Source organism: Ranitomeya variabilis, chromosome 3 (genome assembly GCF_051348905.1).
Source record: "Ranitomeya variabilis isolate aRanVar5 chromosome 3, aRanVar5.hap1, whole genome shotgun sequence".
NCBI classification, from domain to species: domain Eukaryota; kingdom Metazoa; phylum Chordata; class Amphibia; order Anura; family Dendrobatidae; genus Ranitomeya; species Ranitomeya variabilis.
The window spans coordinates 81,429,856-81,454,989 of NC_135234.1; the positions used below are offsets into that span (position 1 = coordinate 81,429,856).

Consider the following 25,134-nt stretch of genomic DNA (forward strand, 5'->3'; position numbering starts at 1 on the left):
CCACCAAAATCCTGTTTGTGACGATAACCACATGACTGCGGAGAATTGGTCTCTACAAAATAGGAAGTAGCAGTCAGAGGCCAGAGTGAAAACTTAATACTAGCACAAAACCGATTCATATGTTGTCTGATCCTATAGCAAACTATAGCCATCCATGAGGTAAAAAAGACTTTGGCTTGACAGCCATTTTGTTGTGGAAACACTGAAGAAATCTTCAGAAGAAAGAGGCTCCTCAATTTCATCTGAAGCCACAACCATCAAAGCCCCCCCAGATTAGTCATTAGGTCTTTATGAATAGACAGTCTCCTTCCTCATGAATAGGATCGTATTCTTCACAGCGCAAGATGGCTGCCTGACAGTATGCAGTAAACAGGGGACCCGCCACTGACTTCTTCCCGCTCTGTTACTATTTTTAAAGCACAAGACATTAAAATATTTAGCATTTTCAAACAGGGCCGCCCTTTCACAAAACAGCTGCAGGGTCACGAGATGAAAAATCGTTCTGAAACAAACTAAGGGTCAGTCACATGTTTTCGCATGAGACTCTCATCCCGGATACATGGCTGAAATGTGTAACCCGAGGACTGGAGAGATGGTGACGACGTTTACAGAATTGCTGGGATATTGAAGAAGGATAGAAAACATTACGTTCCATATATGATCAACTACATGAGAAAAATAAGGTGGTATGTAAATGCAGTGGATTTTTCAGATGGAAAATTAACATTTCACTATACGACCGTTCTACATGAGATTCTAGAAGTCTCAACTGAAATCAGCAGCGGATTCATTTATCCTGTGGACATTATTGGAGATTTCACCAACTGCAATGCCAAGGACGAAATACGCACCTAAACGGTACAATTCTGACAACAGCCTATTCACTAGGGTGGGTTTCTGCAGCTGTAATACAGTGTGGGAATATACTCTTAAGGTACCGTCACATTAAGCGACGCTGCAGCGATAACGACAACGATGCCGATCGCTGCAGCGTCGCTGTTTGATCGCTGGAGAGCTGTCACACAGACCGCTCTCCAGCGATCAACGATGCCGAGGTCCCCTGGTAACCAGGGTAAACATCGGGTAACTAAGCGCAGGGCCGCGCTTAGTAACCCGATGTTTACCCTGGTTACCAGCGTAAAATGTAAAAAAAACAAACAGCACATACTTACATTCACGTCCCCCTGCGTCCACTTCCTGACTGACTGAGCGCCGTACAGTGAGAGCAGAGCGGTGACGTCACCGCTGTGCTGCTTTCACTTTCACTTTGCGGCGCTGAGTCAGAGGAGGAAGCAGACTGCAGGGGACGCAATGTGAGTATGTGCTGTTTGTTTTTTTTACATTTTACGCTGGTAACCAGGGTAAACATCGGGTTACTAAGCGCGGCCCCGCGCTTAGTTACCCGATGTTTACCCTGGTTACCAGTGTAAAATATCGCTGGTATCGTTGCATTTGGTGTCAAACACAACGATACACAGCGATCAAACGACCAAATAAAGTTCTGGACTTTATTCAGCGACCAGCGACATCACAGCAGGATCCTGATCGCTGCTGCGTGTCAAACTAAACGATATCGCTAGCGAGGACGCTGCAACGTCACGGATCGCTAGCGATATCGTTATAAAGTCGTTTAGTGTGACGGTACCTTTAGGCCAGTTATTAGGAACAACCATGGGTCTACAGACGCCAACCTCCTCATAGGCCTATATTGAGGTTGTGTTTTGGTCTGGAGTCCGGCCATACACATTAGATGGCTGTAGGCCGAACGATGCATCGGCCAGCTCTCAGATACATAGGATCACTCGTTCGGCTGAGCGCTCCTGGGTTCTTTATGAAAAAGCCGTCACCACACATGTCTGACAATGGCTTATCTCCACGAGAACAATGTGATCGGCAGTCCAAAATTGGACATGCCCAATTGACATCTCCCCTGATAAGATGTCCGGGGCCCCCAATACACATTAGGCTGTCAATATCGGCGAGTTTAGCAGACATTACTCTAAGGCAGAGGTTCCGATCCTGTGGCTCGCGGGCCAGTGATATGTGGCTCGCGGGCCAGTGATATGTGGCTCGCGGCTGCCTGCCAGCTGGGTGCATTAGCATCAGGTCTAGCAAACTATGACGAGCAGGTCTCCAGACTGTGAATTTTGCAAGTAAGGGTATGTGCACACGTCCGGATTTCTTGCAGAAATTTCCTGAAGAAAACCGGAAATTTTCTGCAAGAAATACGCATTTTTTTTTTTTTGCGTTTTTTTCGCGTTTTTTTTAGCATTCTGCAAGCGTAATTAGCTTGCAGAATGCTAAAGTTTTCCAAGCGATCTGTAGCATCGCTTGGAAAACTGACTCGACAGGTTGGTCACACTTGTCAAACATAGCGTTTGACAAGTGTGACCAACTTTTTACTATAGATGCTGCTTTTGCAGCATCTATAGTAAAAGATAGAATGTTTAAAAATAATAAAAATAAAAAAAATGCTTATACTCACCCGCAGACAGCCGATCTCCTCACCGGCATCCGTTCCGTATAGATGGTGTGTGCGCGCAGGACCTTCCATGACGTCGCGGTCACGTGAGCGGTCACATGACCGGTCTCGACCAATCACAAGACGGCGACGTCATCGGCAGGTCCTTCACCGCACACCAGCTACAGGAACCGAAGCGACAGCGTGCAGTGGAGAGGCGGGAAGACATCGAAGGTGAGTATATCACTATTTTTTATTTTAATTCTTTCTTTTTGACCACTTATATGGTGCCCAGTCCGTGGAGGAAAGTCTCCTCTCCTCCACCCTGGGTACCAACCGCACATAATCTGCTTACTTCCCGCATGGTGTGCACAGCCCCGTGCGGGAAGTAAGCAGATCAATGCACTTTTAGGTGTGCGGAATCCCCTGCAATTCCGCATTTTAATGAACATGTTGCTTTTTTTTCCGCAATGCGATTTTTTCGCGGAAAAAAAGGCTACATTTGCACAAAAAATGCGGAATACACTGAAAATAATGGGAGGCATATGTTAGCGTTTTTTTCGCGTTTTTATCACGTTTTTATAGCGAAAAACCGCGAAAAAACCGCGAAAAATACTGAACGTGTGCACATGGCCTTAGGCCACGTTCACACGCTGCGGGTTCCTCTGCGGGTTAATCCCGCAGCGGAATTGAAAATCTGCAGGGCAAAAAACCGCTGCGGTTATCCCTGCAGATTTATCGCGGTTTGTTCCGCGGTTTCCGCTGCGGGATTACTGCTGTACTATTGATGCTGCATATGCAGCAATATGCAGCATCAATAGTAATGTAAAAAATAATAAAAATTGGCTATACTCACCCACTGACGTCGCGATCTCCCCGGCGCTGCAAGCGGCTGTGCCGACAAGGACCTTCGTGACGTCACGGTCATGTGACCGCGGCGTCATCACGGTCATGTGACCGCGACGTCACCACAGGTCCTGTTCGGCACAGCAACTGAGACCGGACGCCGCGGGCAGCGCTGAGAGGTGAGTATAGCATGATTTTTTATTTTAATTCTTTTTTTTACACCCAAATATGGTTCCCAGGGCCTGGAGGAGAGTCTCCTCTCCTCCACCCCGGGTACCACCCGCACATTAACCGCTTACTTCCCGCAACGTGGGCACAGCCCCATGCGGGAAGTAAGCGGTTCAATGCATTCCTATGGGTGCAGAATCGCAGCGATTCTGCACAAAGAAGTGACATGCTGCGGGTTGTAAACCGCTGCGTTTCTGCGCGGTTTTTCCCGCAGCATGTGCACAGCGGTTTGCGGTTTCCATAGGGTTTACATGTTAATGTAAACGCTATGGAAACTGCTGCGGACCCGCAGCATCAAAATCGCCGCGGTTCCGCGGTAAAAACCGCAAAGTGTGAACATGGCCTTAGACCTGCACACAATAGATCTGAATGTGCTTATTCTGGCTTTGGAGATTAAGTGTGGTGTGCTGGAGACCAGATGATACGACCTGTCAGAGGAGGTGAAGATGGATGTGATAGTGTGGTGGGAGTGATAGATGCGAGAATACTGAATGGAGGTATTGTGGGAACCCCTGGATCTTGGTACACTGCTTCGGGGTGATTTCTCTGGAAAAGCTTTGGCTATCATACCAGTAATGGGGGCTCTGTGTGTCGCTACTGTGAGGGGGGCGCGAGAGCCGGATGTGGCTCGCAACCCTCTTTCAAAACTGAATGTGGCTTTCAGAAAGGTTGGGGATCACGGATCTAAGGGTATGTTTCCATGGGATTCCCCTTCGACCATGGACTGCTAACATGTAAAAAGCTGTGGCTTTTTTTAATGAAATTTAGAAACTCAAAAGAATTCAGAAATTTTCCTAAAACCCATTATTTATACTGTCCGATATTCTAATAGAAAGGTTACCAGTTCATAATGACATTTCCTTACACAGATTTGGTCAGAGATTCCGTATTAAAGTTAAAATTCTCTTATTAGTTTCCTTTGTTAGAAATAAGTAATAAAGCAAATATTCTCCTAAAATAGGTTGCCGGTTTCATCACTTCACTTTTTTTGTCATATTTGCTTTAACTTAATGGAAGAGCCGTTTGACAACCAATATGGCCATCACTTCAGCTCCTACTAGGGTTGTCACTTAGTTTTCCCACAGTCACCATTTAGATTTTTTTTTTTCAGCATGCAGAAGTTTTTAAAGCAGTTAATTCCTATAATAACTAGAGCTTATGGAGCAAAGTAAACTTCTCGGTACTTTTCCTGTACAAAGCTAACATCCAGAGCGTTTTGAACAGTATGTCGCTGTACTGTGGCCAGCTGGCATTCAGCGCCACTGTCCGTGTCAGAACATTTATGAAGCTGTTCAATGCTAAGGGAGAGGGCGTCTACTGTACGCCGACGGTGAGATTGCCTGAGGTCAATATACTGTCCCTTTCCATATTAGTCAAGTGTAGACAACACTATATTTAGCTGTGGTATGCCCAGAACTTGCCAGATGAAAAAAGCAGCAAGACCCCGATGACTTTGTCTGAATTAGGAAGCGGACTCTCTTGCTCTCAGGAAAGGAGAGGAGAAGAATACTGAACAAGTACTGAAAAAAAATTATTATTAAGGGGATTATCCACTATAGGTGAAAAATCTGACCAGCATTGTGGATGGGATTTTATTTTCATATGCTGCAGTGAAAATTTGCAACAGAAAATGATCAGACTGCGGATCTGAGGTCCACAGCACGCCATGCTATTCTACAGTTTCACCATGGATTTCACCTGCTGAGATGCAATGAGGTCAATCTGTAGAATTTCTGAAAGTTTTTCAGCGCCATGTCCGGAGGAGACATTTCATAAAGTTAGCATTAACAACCCATCTATTATAGTATAGCCACACACTTATACAAATATACCGTATTATGTTAGGCCTAGCGCAGGGCCGTACCTGACACAGACAAAATAAAAAAACCGAATGGCCAATTAATTATTGCAATTTATTTTTTTTACTAAGCTTTTGGCGTCTTGTGCTTTTTTTATTGCACTAAATTCTTGTATTCGCACTTATTTAATGTTTTTTTGGGGGGAGGAATGGAGTGTGGCATGGGTAGGGCTTAGGGTTTCCATCTGATTTATCATGAGCGACTTTTTGAAAAGATAAAAAATTTGCTGCAAATGTACTCCGATACCCCCTCCCCATCCACATGATTTTCTGCACACCAGAATTTTATTGATCAATTTTTGCAAAGCTTGCGACTTTTTGTTTTAAAAAGTATCAAAAATGGTTAAAGACATAAAAAAGGAAAATGTTTCACTTTGTGCAAAACTCAAAAACAATGTGCGCCATTTTGATGAATTTGCCGTAAAAACCATCAGTAAGTACAAGATAAGAAAAAATTACAAAACGCAAATGATGAAGTGGGCCTTAAGTGTCAAGAACGGATTTCACTCTTCCAACACTGTGTAAGACCGGTTTGACACGTCAAAGAAGCACAGACCATACCCCAATACACCAGGTCCAACGTTTTCTCTCCCGACCTGGGCAAAAATCTAAAAGGCATGCACTTTAGAGAGGAAGAGAAGGACCCGGCATGTTGGGTTACAGATTGCCGATCCTTTTAATCTATGGGAATAAAACTGCTGCTAGAGGAGTTCGGCAGTGGCTCTCTCAGAGAACACGGGAAAGCTCAGCAGTGCGCCCCTGTATATGGGGGACTTGGTCAAACCACTGTATGGCCTACAGCCAACTAATGTGTATGGGGGGGCCTTTAGATCTAATGTGGAATTTGACTACCAATCCTATTTACACAGACTCCTTAATGAGCTTTGGCCATCAAACTGAAGTTATCTCCTCATATATCTCAAACAACTCCCCTGGACCCTGTGAAAATGAAGATGTGCAGTAGCAAACAATGCAATGTGGTTCCTCCATCAGATGTAAGCCAGGCACCAGCCTGCTGAGCCCCCTTATCAATACAATGAGATCTGGAACAAAGGCAGGAAAGATTTCCCAGAATCTGTGCTTCTGAGAAGATAAACCTTGTGTTTAGGTCAACAGGCTCTTAACCAGTGTCATGATACAACACTTTCATGGCTCTGCTGATTGACAATCCCAAGAACTTTACTTCACATACTCGCAAACCTACCTTTTACGCACAGCCATGGGCTACTTAAATAGTAAGAATCCTCCACTATGGAGACAATATCAAAGTAAAAAAGGTACCAAACTACTGACCAGAAAATTACTCCAAAACTGGACTCAATAAATGCCGAGTTGACAACTGAGGTGGAGAAAGAGCTTGATATATATTATGCGGTCTGGATTTCCCAAGAAGACTTCTCACTTACCCGGAAAGTTGAAGGATCCCCTCACTTACTGCGTGAAGAAAGAACATGACTGAGATCATCTTGAGATGGTTCAAAATAAAATAGCGGCTTAGAGAAGAATAGGCATTATAATGTCATCGCCCATGACAAGGCACTCTATATTGTAATGCCACTCGTGGGTGACTGGATATGAATATTTACAGTTTTTGGGCACCAGTGAATAGCAGCCTACAGCTATTGTCCTTTGTCTTCTACCATCTGACATGCTTATCATGCACAATTTTTTTGTGTTGGTCAACAGATTCCTTGTTTCAGGTTTATAAAAAAAAAAAAAAAAATGTCTTCGGCTCTTAGCGTGGTTAATAAAGAGGGGAAAAACTGCAATCAGAGCTTACAATCGTAAAACATTGTGAGCATACGAGCAGTCTAGGGGCCAAGTCTCAGCAATTCAGCCTGGGGGAAAATAGACTATTCGGTTAATGGTTAACGTGAAAACAAATCGTAGCTGTGTGGACAAGTGCACGAGGAGCCGGCCATATGGATAATTACAGGGGCAGCAAATGCCACCTTTTACTGCTCAGGCTGGCGGCCAGGGCTGCTGTTGGGGAGTCTGCGGACCTCCATACACATTAGTCAGACGGCTGATCCCAACTAGTCAACTATGCGGTAACGTGAAAGTTCTAGTGCGCTTATCAGTCCTCATTAAAAGAGGTTATATGGATACAAAAGGGGTTTGATTTTTGTTACCCCCTAGAAACCCTGTACCGCGACCTGTCAACTACTTACTAAATAGCATGCATACTTAGACCAAGGGATAAATAGGTCTAACCTTTACTTATGCACAGCTTTAATCAGTATCACAGGTTCCCAGAAATGCTGCTTCCATGACGTTTTCATAGATGTTACCCTTCGGGGCAAAACTTTCTTGAAAACAAAATTCTAAAAATACTCCCTCTTGGAGGATGAGTGTTAATTTCAACTCGCCAAGCCCGTACAACCAGTGCTGACCTGTGAGCTGTACAGCAAAAAAAACAAACAAAAAAACACACGCCATAAACATAAAAACATAACAACCAAGGAAAAGACACTGGACATAAAAATATAGAAAAAGGAGAGACTTTCTGTGCCTACGTAGTATAACACTGATGCCAGCCATCAGAATGCTAAACAATCGGAGGCCTCCGGGATTATGTTCCGCACCTACAGGTGTGATGCACGATTGTTACAGCAGGTCAATGCCAACCATTTGTAGCCAAAATCCAGAGCGACCAAAGAGATGCCGGCTTTGACCAATGACATTTAGAACTTTTTTTTTCTCACTCGTTTAACTACAATGAGACAACCTCTCCAAATGGTCTTGGTTTTTCAGGCAATTTGCTCATTTTGTAATGTACTAAACAGTTTGCAAATTGCTTTACTTAAAAAATTATATTGCTTTTCCCCCTCAAAAAAAATAACTGACACTAGGCGTCTCCCTTCTGACTTGCTACCCACTGCCTGTTGTCAGGTGTAATCCATCACTATACTTAGAGACCGATGACAGGGACTGAGTCTTTGTACTGAAATTTCAGTTCTGTGCAGCAAATGCAGAAGCAATGCAAGCTGGGATGGAAAGGAAAGGAAGTGCAGCACTTATAGTGCTGGCAGCATTCTGATTAAGAAGAAACACCCAATTTAAAGTAGTGAATGGAACATTACAAAGCATGGGAACCAGGACAGTTCCTGTACATATTAGACAAGTATAAGGGGGTTGAGGACCGCAAGAACAGGAGATTTGTATAGGTTTGTGTACACAAGTACTAGATGTGTTTCATTTCTTCTACTGAAATATGCTCCAAAATATGTGAATTTGGTTGTTTGTGGAGCAGTATAAACCCTACATCTATACAGTTTTATGGCGCATTTTGATGATCAGCTATTAGGCTACGTTCACATTTGCGTTGTGCGCCGCAGCGTCGGCGCCGCAGCGCACAACGCAAACAAAAACGCGGCAAAACGCACGCTAAAACGCTGCGTTTTGCGCCGCATGCGTCGTTTTTGGCCGAAAGTTGGGACGCACAAAAAATGCAACTTGATGCGTTTCTTGCGTCCAACGCTTGCGGCCATGCGGCGCAAAACGCAGCACAAAGCATGTCCATGCGCCCCCATGTTAAATATAGGGGCGCATGACGCATGCGGCGCCGCTGCGGCGCCCGCCGCTAATGTGAACGTAGCCTTAGATGGACATGTGTCCAAAGGTCGCCAGACAAATATGCAAAATGCTCAATTGTCAAGCGATTTGCTCAATTATACTAGAAATTATTATTTTTTTTTATGGCAGCACATCGTCCTGTCCTCTGGATATAATGCTGTTAGTGGACAGAACAATCATATTGGTGATCACTCTGCCCCATCATTGTTCATGGACTGGTGTTAGCAAGCTGTTAAACAAGTGTGGACCTTGTTAGGGTGCAGCGTGGACATTGTTAAGGTGCAGCGTGGACATTGTTAAGGTGCAGCGTGGACATTGTTAAGGTGCAGCGTGGACATTGTTAGGGTGCACTGATGTACTGATTTACACCTACATGCACCATTATATAGCAGAACATCACATTTCTGTCCCAATCTGGCCCCACATGAACAGAACCCTAGAGCCCTGAGCTGTCCGGACGTCACTTTACAATGGGTGTCTAATGTAACATGACTAAACGCAGTTATACCATGTGTGCTAACAAGTGACGCGTCTTGTATGACAACTCGCCGGGTAAACAGCACGGGAACACAGGACGTGATTAACAAGTCTGCTAGACTTTGCACTTGAGGTAATACTTTCTGCTCATAGGTCTGCGGAGTAACATAAAGGAAAGAGCGGACAGGCTGTGTACAGAGGACACACTATACGGCCAATTACCAGGAATGATGTGGCACCCCTGCACGCTGCTAATCCTCTTCTCACATAAGTGTCATGGCTTCCAATATTATCTGATCTATAACACTATGACGGGCCATTGGGTAAGAAAACCTGAGGGATCCCATTCCAGGTTCATTTATGTTCCTGGAAAGGTGGACAAAAATAATAAAACCGAAAAAGTTCCAAGAGGTCCAGCTACATCTAACGAGTTTACGTTGAAATACTCTGATTCAAAACATTGCAACTTCCTATTGTGTCTGGTCATTGTGCCCCTTTAAATCCTGCCAGACCTCAGGTCTATGGCAAATCAGCCTTGTGCGAAAAACCACACAAATCTGAAGCGGAGGGCTTGATCAGTTATATTGTTTTCTGGCACCCCAATAAAACTGGGCAAATTAGGCCTCATTCAAACGTCAGCCTTTTGCATCAGTGTTTCTGACTCCCGTAATTCATCTAAGGGGTCATGTACATGGCTGCATTAGGACACTGCTTGGTATAAAACAGCACGTTTTCCATAGAGGTGAATTATTATTATTTATTATTATTTATTTATATAGCACCATTAATTCCATGGTGCTGTACATGAGAAGGGGTTACATCAAAATACAAATATCACTTACAGTAAGCAAACTAACAATGACAGACTGGTACAGAGGGAAGAGGACCCTGCCCTTGCGGGCTTACATTCTACAGGATTATGGGGAAGGAGACAATAGGTTGAGGGTTGCAGTAGCTCCAATGGTGTTGAGGTGGCCGTGTGGTCTTTACAGGCTGTAAGCTTCTTACAGCCTGTAATACTATTATAATTAGTAGCTATAACTACTGTAACTATAACTACTATAATACTGCTCCTATGTACGAGAATATAGCTACTATAATAATGCCCCTAGGTGAATGACCCTTTACTATTTTACTTACTTGCAGTTTCATACAGATGCATATTCAGTAGGAAAGAAATACAACGTGGCATGCTCCAACACTCTACGAACAGACGTATTCTCCCTAGATGCATTGCTTTTAGTGAATATTTCCATTCACATGGTGTACTGTAGAGCTTAGTATATATGCAGCGATCCCCGCTAGTGTGTATGAGCCTTAACCATGAGCTTATGGTGACCAGCCTAAAACATCACTAGATATGCTAGATCAGTGTGGGTAAGGCCAATGTGACCTCCACTGACCACCAAAAAAGGACCCCCAAGTGCAAAATACATTTAAAACAAGTTGAAATGGCGCTAGCACCCAACAGTGACAGGAAAAGCAGAGTGGTGTACCTCTAAGATATTCATCACCATTCCAGTAAATGGAAAATTTAATTAGCATTAAAAAGGATGGTCAGGATGTAAACCTTTCATAAGGCTGATTTGCAGGCCAAAAACTTCTGTCCAGAAACCATTCTAAAAAGGAAGCATAATATGCTGACCAAACACTGAAGATGATGGCGGTCTCCCAGAGAAGAAAGCAATGATTGCCTTGGCTATCTGCTTTGGCTAAGAGGGGACAACCAACGTCTCTTATTATGATATCAAAATACATATTGAGACCACAAAATAATTTCTAGGCTACATTCACTTGTCCAGTAATCATCCTTTAGAACGGAACCAGCAGCAATATGTTGACAAAAACATTAATCAGACAACTTTGTATGCCTGCCTGAAGAAAAAAATAAAATAAATTATTGCTAATGGATCCGTTCTAACTGAGGATTACTGGACATGTGAACATGGAGGATAGAAAGCTTGAACGTCAAGGTCGCTCACAAAGTGTTCCTATGTTGTCTTGGCCAAAAGGTTGCCACCTAAAAATCCAACTAAACAAAGATAACCAGCAGGTTACCTGGATACTGAATGCAGACAAGGCCAAAGTAAAGAGTAAAACAGCACCGCTTGTATTGTCTTTCCAATCCACAGAGACAAATATAAGCCTGCGGTTGGGTAAACTCAGCAATTAGCGCAGCTTATTCCCACTGGCCTCAAGTCAAGTCTAGACTACACAGAGAAACACCTGCAGTCCTATGTAAAATGCAGGCAAGTTGTCAAATCACCTTGAGGTGTTCCAAGTGACAAGATTGCCTTTGCTACATCAGTGAGATAGAGTAGCAATATTTTTGCAGTTTTATGCCCCTATCTTCATCTCCCTCACTAAACCATACACTTTCCCACCATAGAGGAAGTCTGCTGCTACAAAAGTATCTAACAAGAGAAACATTCCACAAAAGAATCTGCTGCTCCTTTTCAAATAAACAGGAAGCTGAAGATAGATAAGAGCGGAACAGTGTTAGAAAAGGACACTGGGACATGTTAGAAGACTGTCCTTACAGAGGTCAGGTCCTTGAGAGGAGCAGTGTGTTCTAAGGTGGGACCAAGAGCCAGAATTTATACCATGCAGGAAATGGGGGTCTGTTTATAGCAGACACATAAATGAAGACCATAATAATGAATGGTCAAGAGATCTCAATTACACTGCTACACACTTTTACTTTCAGGGTTAATACTTCTACAGAATAACTAAAGCCTAAGAGATGCCAAGCTGTCATGTGCTCAGATGTAATGGACAGGACCCAATGCCACAGCAGACAGCGGCTGAAAAGAGAATGTCTCACATTGGACCTGTCATATCTGTGTATTACATAGACAACCCACTGATTTCAATGGGAACTATGCAATACTCCATTACACTTGCTACTCCAGCAAATCCTAAGTGATCACAGCAGGACATGATATGATCAGATTATAATGTAATATGCAATTTGCCTCTTCAGAGAAAAAGAGGACTTGAACTCTATAGCGCCACCTGTTGGAAGTAGCAATCCCACAAGTCACAATCAACCCTTTAACGAGTCTTGCAATATTAGGGTAAAAGCCTAATCAAAAAATTGAGATACTGATTCAGCTTTTATCCTAAGACATATTGCACGACTCGTTAAAGGGTTGATTGTGACTTGTAGGATTGCTACTTCCAAACAGGTGGCGCTATAGAGTTCAAGTCCTCTTTTTCCCTGAAGAGGCAAATTGCATAATTAGGGTATGTGCACACGTAGAATGGTCCACTGCTGATTTTTCTGCAGCGGATTTGATAAATCCGCAGGGCAAAAACATTCTTTATTGCGGATTTACAGCGGTTTTTGTGCGGATTCCACTGCGGTTTTACACCTGTGGTTTTCTATTATGGAGCAGGTGTAAAACCGCTGCGGATTCCACACAAAGAATTGACATGCTGCGGAATGTAAACCGCTGCGTTTCCGCGCAGTTTTTCCGCAGCATGTGCACAGCGTTTTCGGTTTACATTGTACTGTAAACTCATGGGAAACTGCTGTGGATCCGCAGCAAAATCCGCATCGTGTGCACAGAGCCTAAATTTCCCAGAGGAGCACTGCACGGCGAATAAGCCTCCTTACCTTGACAAGCCAGAGCTGGTATGTGTCACTCTCCATAAGGAGAAACCTTACCCCTTAGATTATAATGTAAGGACCCCACCAAATTGGGGTTGTCCAATCATGAGTCACAGTGGAAATGATAGGAACTATATAAAGCGCACCTCTATGGCTCCTTGATGCTTGCAGCAGTCACACGGCGGGACATCCTGTTTCCAGAACAAAAAACCAGGAGTCCAGCAGAAAATTGCTCCACGTTTAAAACACAACATCTCATGTGAAATAGTGGAGTAATGGAAAAGCTTCCAGGTAGTATTTATGGAGGTTACAGGAAAGTGTCAGGAAGAGGGAACACAATCTGCTACTTCCATTTAAGAAGCGTCCATAAACCCACACAAAATACTGACCACTAATTGCACTTTACAGTGTTCACACGCTGGTGCTGTACAATAAATGACCAAAAGGCGGCTGTACACAAATTATAGTAGACCTACATGTTCCCACTGGCAACACCAGCAGAATAAAAAGTTCCTGAAACGAAGAAATGTGCGTGTGTGTATATGTATATTGTTATACACATGCTATATAGGTAGTGTGTGTGTGTGTGTGTGTGTGTGTGTGTGTGTGTGTGTGTGTGTGTGTGTGTGTGTGTGTTATAATACATATATTTTTATTACACACACACACTACACATGCTACACAGGCCTTGTGGGTATATTATACATACACCCATTGCACATGACAGACATTGTGTGTTCTTGTGTGTAATTATACACGCACCCTTAATATTATAAACACAAACACGCTGCACTGTATTATATACACACATATGTGGATTCATATATAAATACATGGAGCCATCCAGTGCCTCAGTGTTGTACTAGACATTTGCTGGATGCAAGAATGAAACAAATACTTCCATTGAGCAGCTTTCTGTATCAATAGGAGTTTGTGATAAGATTGCCTGCAGTGGGATGGCTTGTACAAGATCTATTGTCCTATGTATGAAACTATGTGCCCCGGGGACAAGCTCCCTGGGATGTTTCATAAGGAGGGAGAATACGTAAATGACAGATAATAAGACCCCGGCAGTAGCTGCACCGATCTATAATCGCTTTATTTTACACACTACAGTTCAGCACTTCTCCATTATCTGCCGCCTGCAATACACAGGACATGGGGGGATTGTCTGGATATTCATCAGCATTGAATTATTCTACTTTTTACGGTCAAGGATGAAACAGATAAAAGTAACTTCATGGTGATGGCCCTTATATCAGTGTCCCCATAGTGCGGTACAGCACACAGGCACAACAGGAATCAGGGCTGAATAGAGGATCCTTGGAAAAAAACAAAAACAGAACAATCGCTGGTGTGGTACATTGTCACCACCACATATAGAGTTACTCCAACGTGTGACCCAGATTACTTATCAACCAACCAGGATGGCCAACCACAGATCACCAGACCACAGATCACCAGACCAGGAACAGATCACCACACCAGATTACTGATCATCAGACCACAGATCAGGAATCTATAATGTAGAGATTCTCTTTTCCTGAAGGGCACTGCAGGGTTCTGATTGGACACTGATCGGCTCAAATTCCATCAGGATCCTCAAAGAAATGACATGAGCTTAAAAAAAACAAAACAAAAAAAACAAAACTATTTATAGTATAAGTGGATTCCCCATAGGAATATGATGAATGTTCCAAACGTTATTGGGAAAGATATTGATCAAAGAAAAGCAAACCAGACCACTGATCTCTGAACTAGATCACCAAAGTAGATCACTAAGGACCACAGATCAATTACACATACTACTGGTTCAACCAGACCCCAGATCACCAAACTTTAGCCCGGATCCCGAGCAGCGATCCTGGCAGCCGGACACCAGAGCCATCACTGCTGCTTGGAGCAGATCCCTATCTGGGCTGTCCCCAGTACCGGCAGCCGGTGCCGAGCACATCGCCGGCCGTGCGGCCACTTACAGCTGGTTGATGGTGTTCTGGGAGATCACGGCATTCTCGGAGAAGTGAGGGATCATCTTCCCCCCGCAGACGGCACAGAGGTGGCCGCTTCCTTCCTGCCCGTCCCCGGGTGACTGGCTGCTCACTGTCATGGGGACCTGTCCTGCAGCGCTGCCCGCCCTGCTCTGCCCGCAGCGGCACATAAGCTCAGCGGCGGCCGCTGTCCTGCCCGGTGCTCCGGCTGCACATCCCGCGGAGAGGTCACTTATGGTGGGAACTTGTGGCGGCTCCCGGAGCGGCCGGTGCGCGGTGACACGTGTGTGCGCTCACTGCTGGCCGGGGAACATGTCCGAGCACAGAGCCCCGAGCTGCTGACATGCCAGCCTGAGCCCGGCACACTGCACACTGCGCTTCCTGCCGTCCCGGCTCCAGCTGCCGACTGCCGCGCCTGCGCAGCTCACCATCACCTCACACCTCCTGCTCCAGGGTGAGGGGCCAATTCACTACCACTACTGCTGCCCTCATAGGATCTGGCATAATGAGTCAGCTCAATGGCGGGAAATGAAGATTATTGCCACTTGCAAGCTCCAATCAGAGAGGTCAGAGATGCCCATGAGGGCACAATATGGCGAACCACTTGGTATCAGTAGCCATAAGGACAACTATTAGCCAGGGCATATGCCATCCATCAAAGGGGGGAAACAAAGTAAAACGTGATTTCCTAACTCCAAGCGAGGGCACAGTAATGGGAACCCATCACTTCCCTATCAAGGGTCCAAATGACCCTCAGGACCTTTTCATGTGGCCGACTGTCATACGAGTTCTAGCCGGGCCACGGTCAGTATTTTACATCAGTATTTGCAAGACAAAACCAGGAGTGGGGCAATCAGGAAACGTATAAGGCTAGTTTCACACTAGCGTTAACTGCAATACGTCGCAAATGCGTCGTTTTTGCGAAACGCCGCATCCAGCAAAAGTTTTTGCTGGATACGTTGTTTCGTCATAGAGTAACATTAGCGACGCATTTGCGACGCATTTCCAAACGGTGAATGCGTTTGGCGGCGTTTGGGCGTATGGTAGCGGTCCGTCGGGAGAAAAAAACGTTACATGTAACGTTTTTTGCTCCCGACGGTCCGCTTTTTCCGACCGCGCATGCGCAGTCGGAACTCCGCCCCCACCTCCCCGCACTTCCCCGCACATCACAATGGGGCAGCGGATGCGTGGGAAATATGCATCCGCTGCCCCCGTTGTGCGGCGGAGACCACACTAGCGTCGGGAACGTCGGCCCGACGCGCAGCGACGGGTTGTTCCCGACGCTAGTGTGAAAGTAGCCTAATAGAAACATATGCACCACTTCTGTATTTATCACCCACTCCTGGTTTTGGCTACAAATACTGAGGTAAAATATTGACCAAATACTGACCGTGGCCTCATAGTCTTTGAGACAGGTCTCATATCTGCATTTTTTTGCAGCCTGAATGAGCAAAAAACAAAGACAAGTCTGATTCTGATCACAGTCACAGATCAAAACCGCACATTCAAGTCTTCGGGGCTGTAAAAACCAAGCACAACACATGGACGACTACCAGTACCTAGTAAGGCCTTGTGCTGTCCGTTTTTCACCGTTTGCTGCGAGAAGTTGGAGAAATATCCATCAGAAAAAAAAATGATGAAAACTAACAGTGACCAAAATGTGATCCAGCACACTGATGAAAATCTGTCCATTCCCCATCCCAAAGATGAGCGATCACAGGCCCCTGAATACGCCCTGCAGTGCTGCTCCCATGCCCCGCTGCCCTCCTAGCCACCACAGTACCGAAAACTGCAGCACTTAACACAAGCCCCTAATGGTAGTATCACACAATTTTAGGGAAAACACCTTTGCAGTTCATCATACAGATTTGGAGACATTTCCTGAATATCAACTATCGAAAATCAGACATTGCTTTGAATTGTGGTTCAAAAGAAAAAAAAAATAATGACAATTGCCTGGACAAATATGATGGTTTCTTAAATTAATATTTACCATTTTAAGGCAAATCGCTGCAATCAAAGTTTTTCTGTAACTCTCAATGAGACTTTTGCACCTGTAGTTTGGCTCACTCCTCGTGAGAAAACTGCTTCAGCTGTCTCAGGCTTCATTCACACATCAGTATTTGTATGCCAAAACCAGTAGTGTCTCCAAAACACAGAACAGGTGTCAATTTTGCAATTATAGTTTTTCTGTTCCACTCCTGGCTTTGGCATACAAAACACCGACTGCAAAATACTGACCAAATACGGACGTGTGGATGAGGCCTGAAGTGTGAATGTGTCTTCTTCAGACTGCAGATTTCAGCTCCCATAGATCTTCATAGGATTTAGATTAGGGATCATAGAAGTCATTTCAGAAAAGTCCAATGCTGTGCTCTTAGCCATTCTTGGATGTTTTTAGCTATGTTTTCACTTATAAAGAACCATGACCAGTGACTCGGACAAGCTTTCTAACAACGAGAAGCACATTTTGCTCTGAAAAGCCTTGCTAGTCTTGAAATTTCATTGTACATGGCTCAGATTCAAGACACCCTGTACTGAATGCATCAAATCAGAGCAAACATAGCCATGCCTCCTCCATGTTTCACAGTAGGTACATTCTTCTTTTGTTTGCTTCATTTTTATGCCTGTGAACATTGATCTGCTGTGACTTGCCAAAAACCTCCAGCTTTGTCTCATCTGTCCAAGTGATGTTCTCCCAGAAGCTTTGTGGTTTGTCAATATTCATTTTTTTCAAATTCCAGGCTCACTTTTTTAGGATTTGCTTTCAACAGTGGATTCCTCCTCAGTCAACTTCTATGACTTCAACTTCTAGCCACTATGGCCAAGACAGCGACAGAAGGTGCGATCTGACAAGATTTCTCTCGCGTATCACCCCTACTCTGGAACCCTCTACCACAACACATCAGACTCTCGCCTACCATCGAAACCTTCAAAAAGAGCCTGAAGACCTACCTCTTCCGACAAGCCTATAACCTGCAGTAACCACCGATCGACCAAACCGCTGCATGACCAGCTCTACCCTCGCCTACTGTATTCTCACCCATCCCTTGTAGATTTTGAGCCTTCGCGGGCAGGGTCCTCTCTCCTCCTGTACCAGTTGTGACTTGTATTGTTCAAGATTATTGTACTTGTTTTTATTATGTATACCCCTCCTTACATGTAAAGCGCCATGGAATAAATAGCGCTATAACAATAAATAATAATAATAATCATCTGACACTGATGTACTTTGAAGTTCACCTCTAATCTCTTTGGAAGTTGTTCTGGGCTCTTTGGTTACCATTTGTTATTTGTCTCGGCAACTGGTCATCGATTTTCCTCTTGTGGACTCGTTGAGGGAGGTTGGCTACTTTAGACTGTAAACTATATCAACAGGAAAATCAAGCTGTTTGGGGTTGGATTTATAGCCTTTATATTAAACATGTTTGTCTATAATTTTCTTTATAAAATTCCTCAGACAACTCTCTCCTTAGCTTTCTTTGGTCCATGTTCAGTGTGGTGCACACCATGATACCAAACAGCACAATGACTACTTTTCATTCTTTAAATAGGCAGATCGACTGATCACAAGTTTGTAGACACCTATAATGTTAATTACACAGCTTTGTTTAACATGTCCTTATAAGTCAAGTTATTTTCAATCTTTTCTAGGTGTAACATCATTTTTGTCCAGACAATTTTCATTAGTTTATTACCATTTTTCTATTGAACCACAATTTAAAAGCAACGTCAGATTTTCATTAGTTGATATTCTGTATATTTAAATTCAAAATTCTTTTCAGGCTATTTCAGTGATAATGGTTTTAATTTATTTTTACTTGAACAGAAAGGTACCGGCAATTTTGGACACATTTAAGTGTCAACAAAGCTTTACGTGGGCATCACCTTTGCTAGCGGTAGCAGGCCAAGAAAAATCTCGACTTTTTGGGCAACGTTCTGCTGAGGTCATATTGCTGGGTTACTAATAAAATATTAAACTGGCTCCTGAAGTGGCCAAACTGGTTCCCATATAGAACATTATTACGTCCATCCCATAGGGAATTGCATAAATCCAAATTCTTTGTTGTATAATTATCAGAATTGGACTCTAAGTGCAACATGCTGAGAATTCGGATATTGCAACAGGTAACTTGCAGGAACACAACATTGCTATGCGGTGGTCCCTTCTGCCCACTGAACACACATGATTAGCAGAGTCAGAAAAATGAGTGTTTAGCCGACAGCTATCAAAGTATATGGCCACCTTAAAGGGACTCTGTTAGCACATGATGACTGTCAAAACTAGGTATTTGGTTTGGACACTAAGTATAAGAATTCATCTTCTTGCTTTCCGGGGACTGTGTACTTCTGAAGATTGACAGTTCAGAGCAGTGGCATGGTTCTCGCTGCTGGTCTGCATTGTGCACTCTCTCAAGCAGAGGCAGCTTTAAATATGCAGCATTAGAGCAGAGCCAGCATCAGGGCATGACTTTCAAGAGTGCATTTCTTGCCTAGGAAGCTAGCCACCTCTGATACACTGCAGAGGTGGCTGGTAACCTAGGTAACTAATATGAAACTATAGAATTAAAAATGCCTGTGTTCTTGATAACACAGTATTCTTATTAAGTAAATTGCAATGTTGCTAGTTTTTCCAAGCACTTTTCAAATTTATCAACAAGAGGCAATCCCTTTAACACACCCAGATCTTGATAATCAGACCACGAAACAATCGTTTTTCAGTTACTGTATGTTCACAAGGCAGATTCCTTGCAGAAACCCACCAGACGCCATTTACAAAATGTGTGCGCCAATGGGCAAGTTCGACGGCTGCAAGTCACGCCAATATCTCTCAGCTCTCTCCCGGCTTTGTTGCGTCTGATGTGTAAAACAGCGCCATCTTTGTTCACAGGCTGGTTTTGGTTTTGCAGCGTTACCCACTTCATGAGACTGATCTCCGAGTCTAACCAAAACACAGACGAGTGGTACAGTTTCTGAAAGCAAAAAAATATAAAAAATGCAACTCCTTTAAGAGTTTGCCTTTTATGCAATTGTCTTATGTTATATAAGAGCGGGTTTTCTGACTGTGAACCTCGATGGTGTGAGAAGTGAAGGAAGGATTCTTCAGGTATTGTAGAACAGGGCGATTATCTGCAGAAATCTTTTCAATAATACCTCAATATGTATACATATGAAGCTGGGGGGATATTTATAGTTTCCTGTATGCGGGGCATTGTAGAAGAAAAGCATTTCAGGCTACCGAGGGCTTTCATATTATTCTATTCATTGCGACAGAGTGAGCATGCGGCGCAGGGCTTTCAATCAGCCTTCACAATGACGCCATGCAGAGGTTGGCATGGGCTGATTAGAAGATCACCATCTGGAATCTGAACTGGATTTACTTAACACCAGATTACATTGACGTGTTTCACATAACAATCGGTTTACTGCTATTTTATAAAGCTCTGGAGATGTAGCTGTATTATGTATGATGATGATGATGGATGGGCAGCACACCCCACCGTCTATATATTAAGTTACATAGAGCCGAGTCTATAAATAGCTGAAGTTTTTGCGCCTTGTTTGTCTTGGTATTTTGCATTTTCCCTTCCACTTGTATAGACGTGATACAGCGTTCTTTGGCCGTGCAACCCCTAAGGCTTATTCAGACCATTTTCACGTATGAGAAAATTGATCTTTGTGTTTCAGGTTTTTTTTTGTTTTTACTATCAGCATTTAGTCCAAGTCCCATCAGTTTTTCTTGGAATGTTAACATAGATAAAAGTTTATCCATCTGTTCTTATCTAGCAGTCTGTGAAAAACAGGCAGAGCATGGATGGTATATGAGCGTTGTCTAGATTTTTTTTTCCCACAAACTTGCATTGCCGGTTTGGATTAGACACGAGGATCAATATTGGATCTGTTTCCACAATTTTGCATGGAAAAAAACACGGACATGCGAGTTGCCCCATTCACTATTCCACGGGGTTTTATCGGTGAAAAACAGAGATGGCACTCGTAAGCAAAAAAAAAATAAAAAATGGCCGTCTGAACGATTCTCTAGTCAGACTTTGACAATATGTCCTTTAGCACATATGAACGTTATAAAGTTAGGTCCCCCTGATCCTAGAGTAGTTACTACTCTTCTTCGCAGTAATATTGCAGGGAAAAGAAATTGCAAGGCCAGACACAATTTTAGCTAGTGATTATAGCCAATTGCAGGCGGTCTCAGGAGAGGGCTAAAAGTTTCCAAGGATCCTTACACACCCAGATAACAGCTCCTGATGAGTGCCAATATGGGAAATATATCGTGGCTCGATTTGTGTTATCTAGTGATGAGCGAACGTGCTCAGATAACGCTATCAGGTCACGCTGGGGTGTTATCCAAGTATGTTGGGTGTGCTTGTATATTATGTCCGAGTCCCCGCGGCTGCATTGTTCGCGGCTGTTAGACAGCCTCAACACATGTGAGGATACCCCTCTAACAAACAGGAAATCCCCGCATTGTTGTAGCTGTCTAACAGGCACAAAACATGCAACCACTGGGACTCAAACATATTATCTGAGCACACTGAAGATACGCGGATAACATGTCATCAGAGCACGTTCGCTCATCACCATTATCATCATTCTGCTGATCACTGCTCCGTTATTAGGGTCTTCTGTACAGTTCCCGTCACTGCACAACTACTCTTCATGTGGACTGATCTGTCTGCACATCCTGTGCAGGTAAATCCGCACGTGTTCACTGAACAATGCGGATTTACCGCATCCAATACATTTCTATTATTGAAATGGACTTGCTGCGGCTCGTAAACCCGCGTCACTGGTGAGTTTACACAGGGTATAATAGAAGCACAGTGGGCATGGGATTTATAGAGACCCCCATCCACTGTGCTTCTAATGTACAACGCACCGCAAGTGCGCTGCATCCAAAACGCTGCTATTCCTGACCGTGGGCCTGTACCCAAGGGGCTGTATCCACATCAAAAATGTACAAGTTTTATGGCTGCAGATTTTCCCTTAGAATTGCATATAGAACTAGAGACCGTTACTTTGCTGATGAGAACTAGACTTATGCCAAGGACTGATAGAAATGCTCCCGATCCCCAGAATGAAGGAGGAGCCGTGCTACGAGCAGTTTAGCTTGGCTTCCTTGGCTTCCAGCACATGATCAGCAGCTGATACAACATCCACGACCCCTCACTTCGATGCCTAAAGAAACAATAAAAGCAGCAGCGCCTGTAACGTGAAAAGTGTATTATTCACTTCAAATTGTGAGAAAATACAAGAGCGGCCTCTATAACGAGCCGTTCCCACCACGGATCCTACAGATGGGACATATCTGTGATGGAAATACCCCTTTAAGAGGGCATCTTAGAACAAAAAATTAATAAATAAATCTTGTGTTGAAGGTCTATGAATAGCAAGGAGGGGGAAAAATAAGCAGCATGTGCATCCGGTGTCAGAAATCTCATTCACTTTGCTGGTATTGTAAATGCTGCATTTTTTATTCCATGCAAAACAAAAAACGCAGACCTTGGGTAGGTCCAAAAATTCACTGCAAATTAGCAGGAGAATCCTCATGTGTGATATGTTTGTTATGCTGCAGTTTCACCACCGTTTCATCTTGGCCGGGACCGACCACCACAGAGACGGATACGCTGCAGATTGGAAAATGCACACCACATGTCAATTTAATTTCCGTATGAATTTTGTAAAATCTCAACCAATTGCTTGGGACGGTAATCTGCTGCAAATTTTACCTGCAGAAATCTGCAAGTAAAATCCATGCGACGTGAAGGGACGTTACATGGCGACATTGCTGGATTTTTGTCCACATATAGACCCAGTGTTACAAACTGGCTGTAATTTTTTTTTTTTATTATTAGTTGAACAACCACATTTTCCTAGATTGTAAGGACATATCCCTGAGCTAGCTGTATACACCCAAGCTTAGGGCTGGTTACACGATCACTATATTTAATGAATAGGCCAGAGGACGGCTGGCATTAGGGGCGTTCTCAGTACTTATAACAGTGCCGTGCAGAGATCTCAAGCCTCTACATGACTGCAGAGATTTCACTACGCCATTGTTCTAGGTCATTAGACATGTTGGGAAAGTTTTCATTACTACCCTGCTAGTGAATTAATACACAGGGAATTTGCAGAATTTCATAAAAATTGTGTGATAATTATCTACTAGTTAGCGTGCAAGAAAGGCATGCACAGCACCAAATTCACTAATCTCCACACATCAGTGTAAGGGTATGTTTCCACGGTAAGTAAACGCTGCTTGTTTGACGCTGCAGCGTCAAACACGCAGCGTCCAGATGTTCCAGCATAGTGGAGGGGATTTTATGAAATCCCGTCTCCACTATGCGTGGAAACCCGCACGCGGCGGCCCTGCGACTCCGGACATGCTGCGCGTCTTTTCAGATCGCAGCATGTCCGTACACCTTGCGGGGACGCAGCGTCCCCGCAAGGCATATCACAGGGCCCTATGGCGAGGGGTGCGATGATCCCGGATGTGTACTGTACACATCCGGCACCATCGCGTCCCAGAAAGGGGGCGGGGCTTAGCGCCGAGCGGCTTCGCTGCTGCGGCGACACCGCCGCCCCTCCGGACCGTGGAGCCATACCCTAGGGCTATGTTCACATGTTGCATTTTTACTGCAGTTTTTTTTTAATGCAAATTTTAAGCTGCGTTTTGCAGTACCACCAGATTTCAGAAATCTCATGCACACAAAGCGTTTTTCAAAACTGCAGCATGTCAATTATTTCAGCGGCTTCACAACTTTTTTTCACCCATAGAAAGCACTGAGTAAGTGCAAATATGCAGCAAAAAAACGCAGTTATCAGGTTTTGCTGCAAGAACCCAAGGAAGTTTCATCATGGTTTCTTTTGCGGCACTAAACTTTATCAGCAGACAAAAGAGACAATAAAAACGCAGCAAAACCTGCTTTTTGTAAGCGGCTTCTTTACTGCCAAGAGCAAGTTTGGCCTAGAGGAAAAAAAAAAAACGCAGCAAATACGCAACTTGTGAACACAGCCTAAGGGTAAGTTCACACAGGGCGTTTTTGTTGCTTTTTTATCTGCAGCAAAACCTGATCTTCTTGGCAGGAAAGAAGATGCATCAGAAACGCAGGTTTAGGTGCATTTTTTTATTGTGTATTTGGTGCGTTTTTTTTCTCTTTGTCCATGCCAATGTCCTTGGATTTTCAGCAGCAAAAACGCAGCAAATAATGATACCTGCGTTTTTGCTGTGTTTTTTTCAACACCCATTCAAGTCAATGGGTGAAAAAACGCAGCAAAAACTCTGAAAGAAGTGACATGCTTTATGTCCAAAAAACGCAGCAAAGCATAAAATACTGATCAAACAAAAACCAATGTGTGTGCATGAGACTAGCGGTGGATACCGCGTCGCCAGGACTCGCCGGTGCACCATATCTCCTCCTCCCAGGCTACTGAGGACCTCCTCCTTGCTCCATTGAGCCGGACCCAGCGAGCCCACACATAGTATACTTCTATGATTACCAGCACTGGCAGTATATACTGCTCCATTTTCCACAGCCTCCACGGGCAGCACGTTGACTGAAGAAGGCCATATAGGCCGAAACGTTTCTTGCTTTATTAAATCCCATGAGATTCACCTTAAGTTGAGTGCCGGGTTTATTTTATTGTTATATGGCATGAGATTTCTGACATCTCATAGGCTTTGCTTGTACTGTAAAAAGCAGCTGAAAATTAGCATAAAAAAAAAACCGCAGCAAAAACGCCCTGTGTGAACTTACCCTAAATGGGACATGGCAAACTACAGGTTCCAGCGCCGTTACATCTGACAGTAGGACTGCTTTTCCACAGAGCAATTCCCTATTACCCCCAACATGACCCATACAGAGCCATAGCATCAGCTCTTCGTCATGAAGTTTATACTAGTTGTCAGGGATGTGGAGTCGGAGTCGTGGAGTCTGAGTCCATCTTGGTGGAGTCAGAGTCATGGAAATTGAGGAGTCGGAGGCTCGGCTTACCGACTCCACAGCCCTGCTAGTTGTATAGTAGGTAGGAAAGACAAATTGAAAACAAACCTGATGGTCTTCAAAGTTTT

At 44.0% G+C, this 25,134-nt stretch overlaps 1 protein-coding gene across 4 annotated transcripts in view; it reads right to left on the reverse strand.

Annotated features, from left to right (window-relative positions):
* The window catches only part of SSH2 (slingshot protein phosphatase 2), a 231,569-nt gene that overhangs the window by 41,714 nt on the left and 164,721 nt on the right, over window positions 1-25,134 (reverse strand). Inside the window, exon 1 of one of the 4 annotated variants that reach the window (XM_077294279.1) lies at window positions 15,036-15,504. The exons of the other annotated variants lie outside the window; for them this stretch is intronic. Coding sequence (XP_077150394.1) covers window positions 15,036-15,217 — 182 coding nt within the window. The 5' untranslated portion in view covers window positions 15,218-15,504. Of the gene's footprint in view, window positions 1-15,035; window positions 15,505-25,134 lie in introns of those variants that run through there. 4 annotated transcript variants of the gene reach the window in all.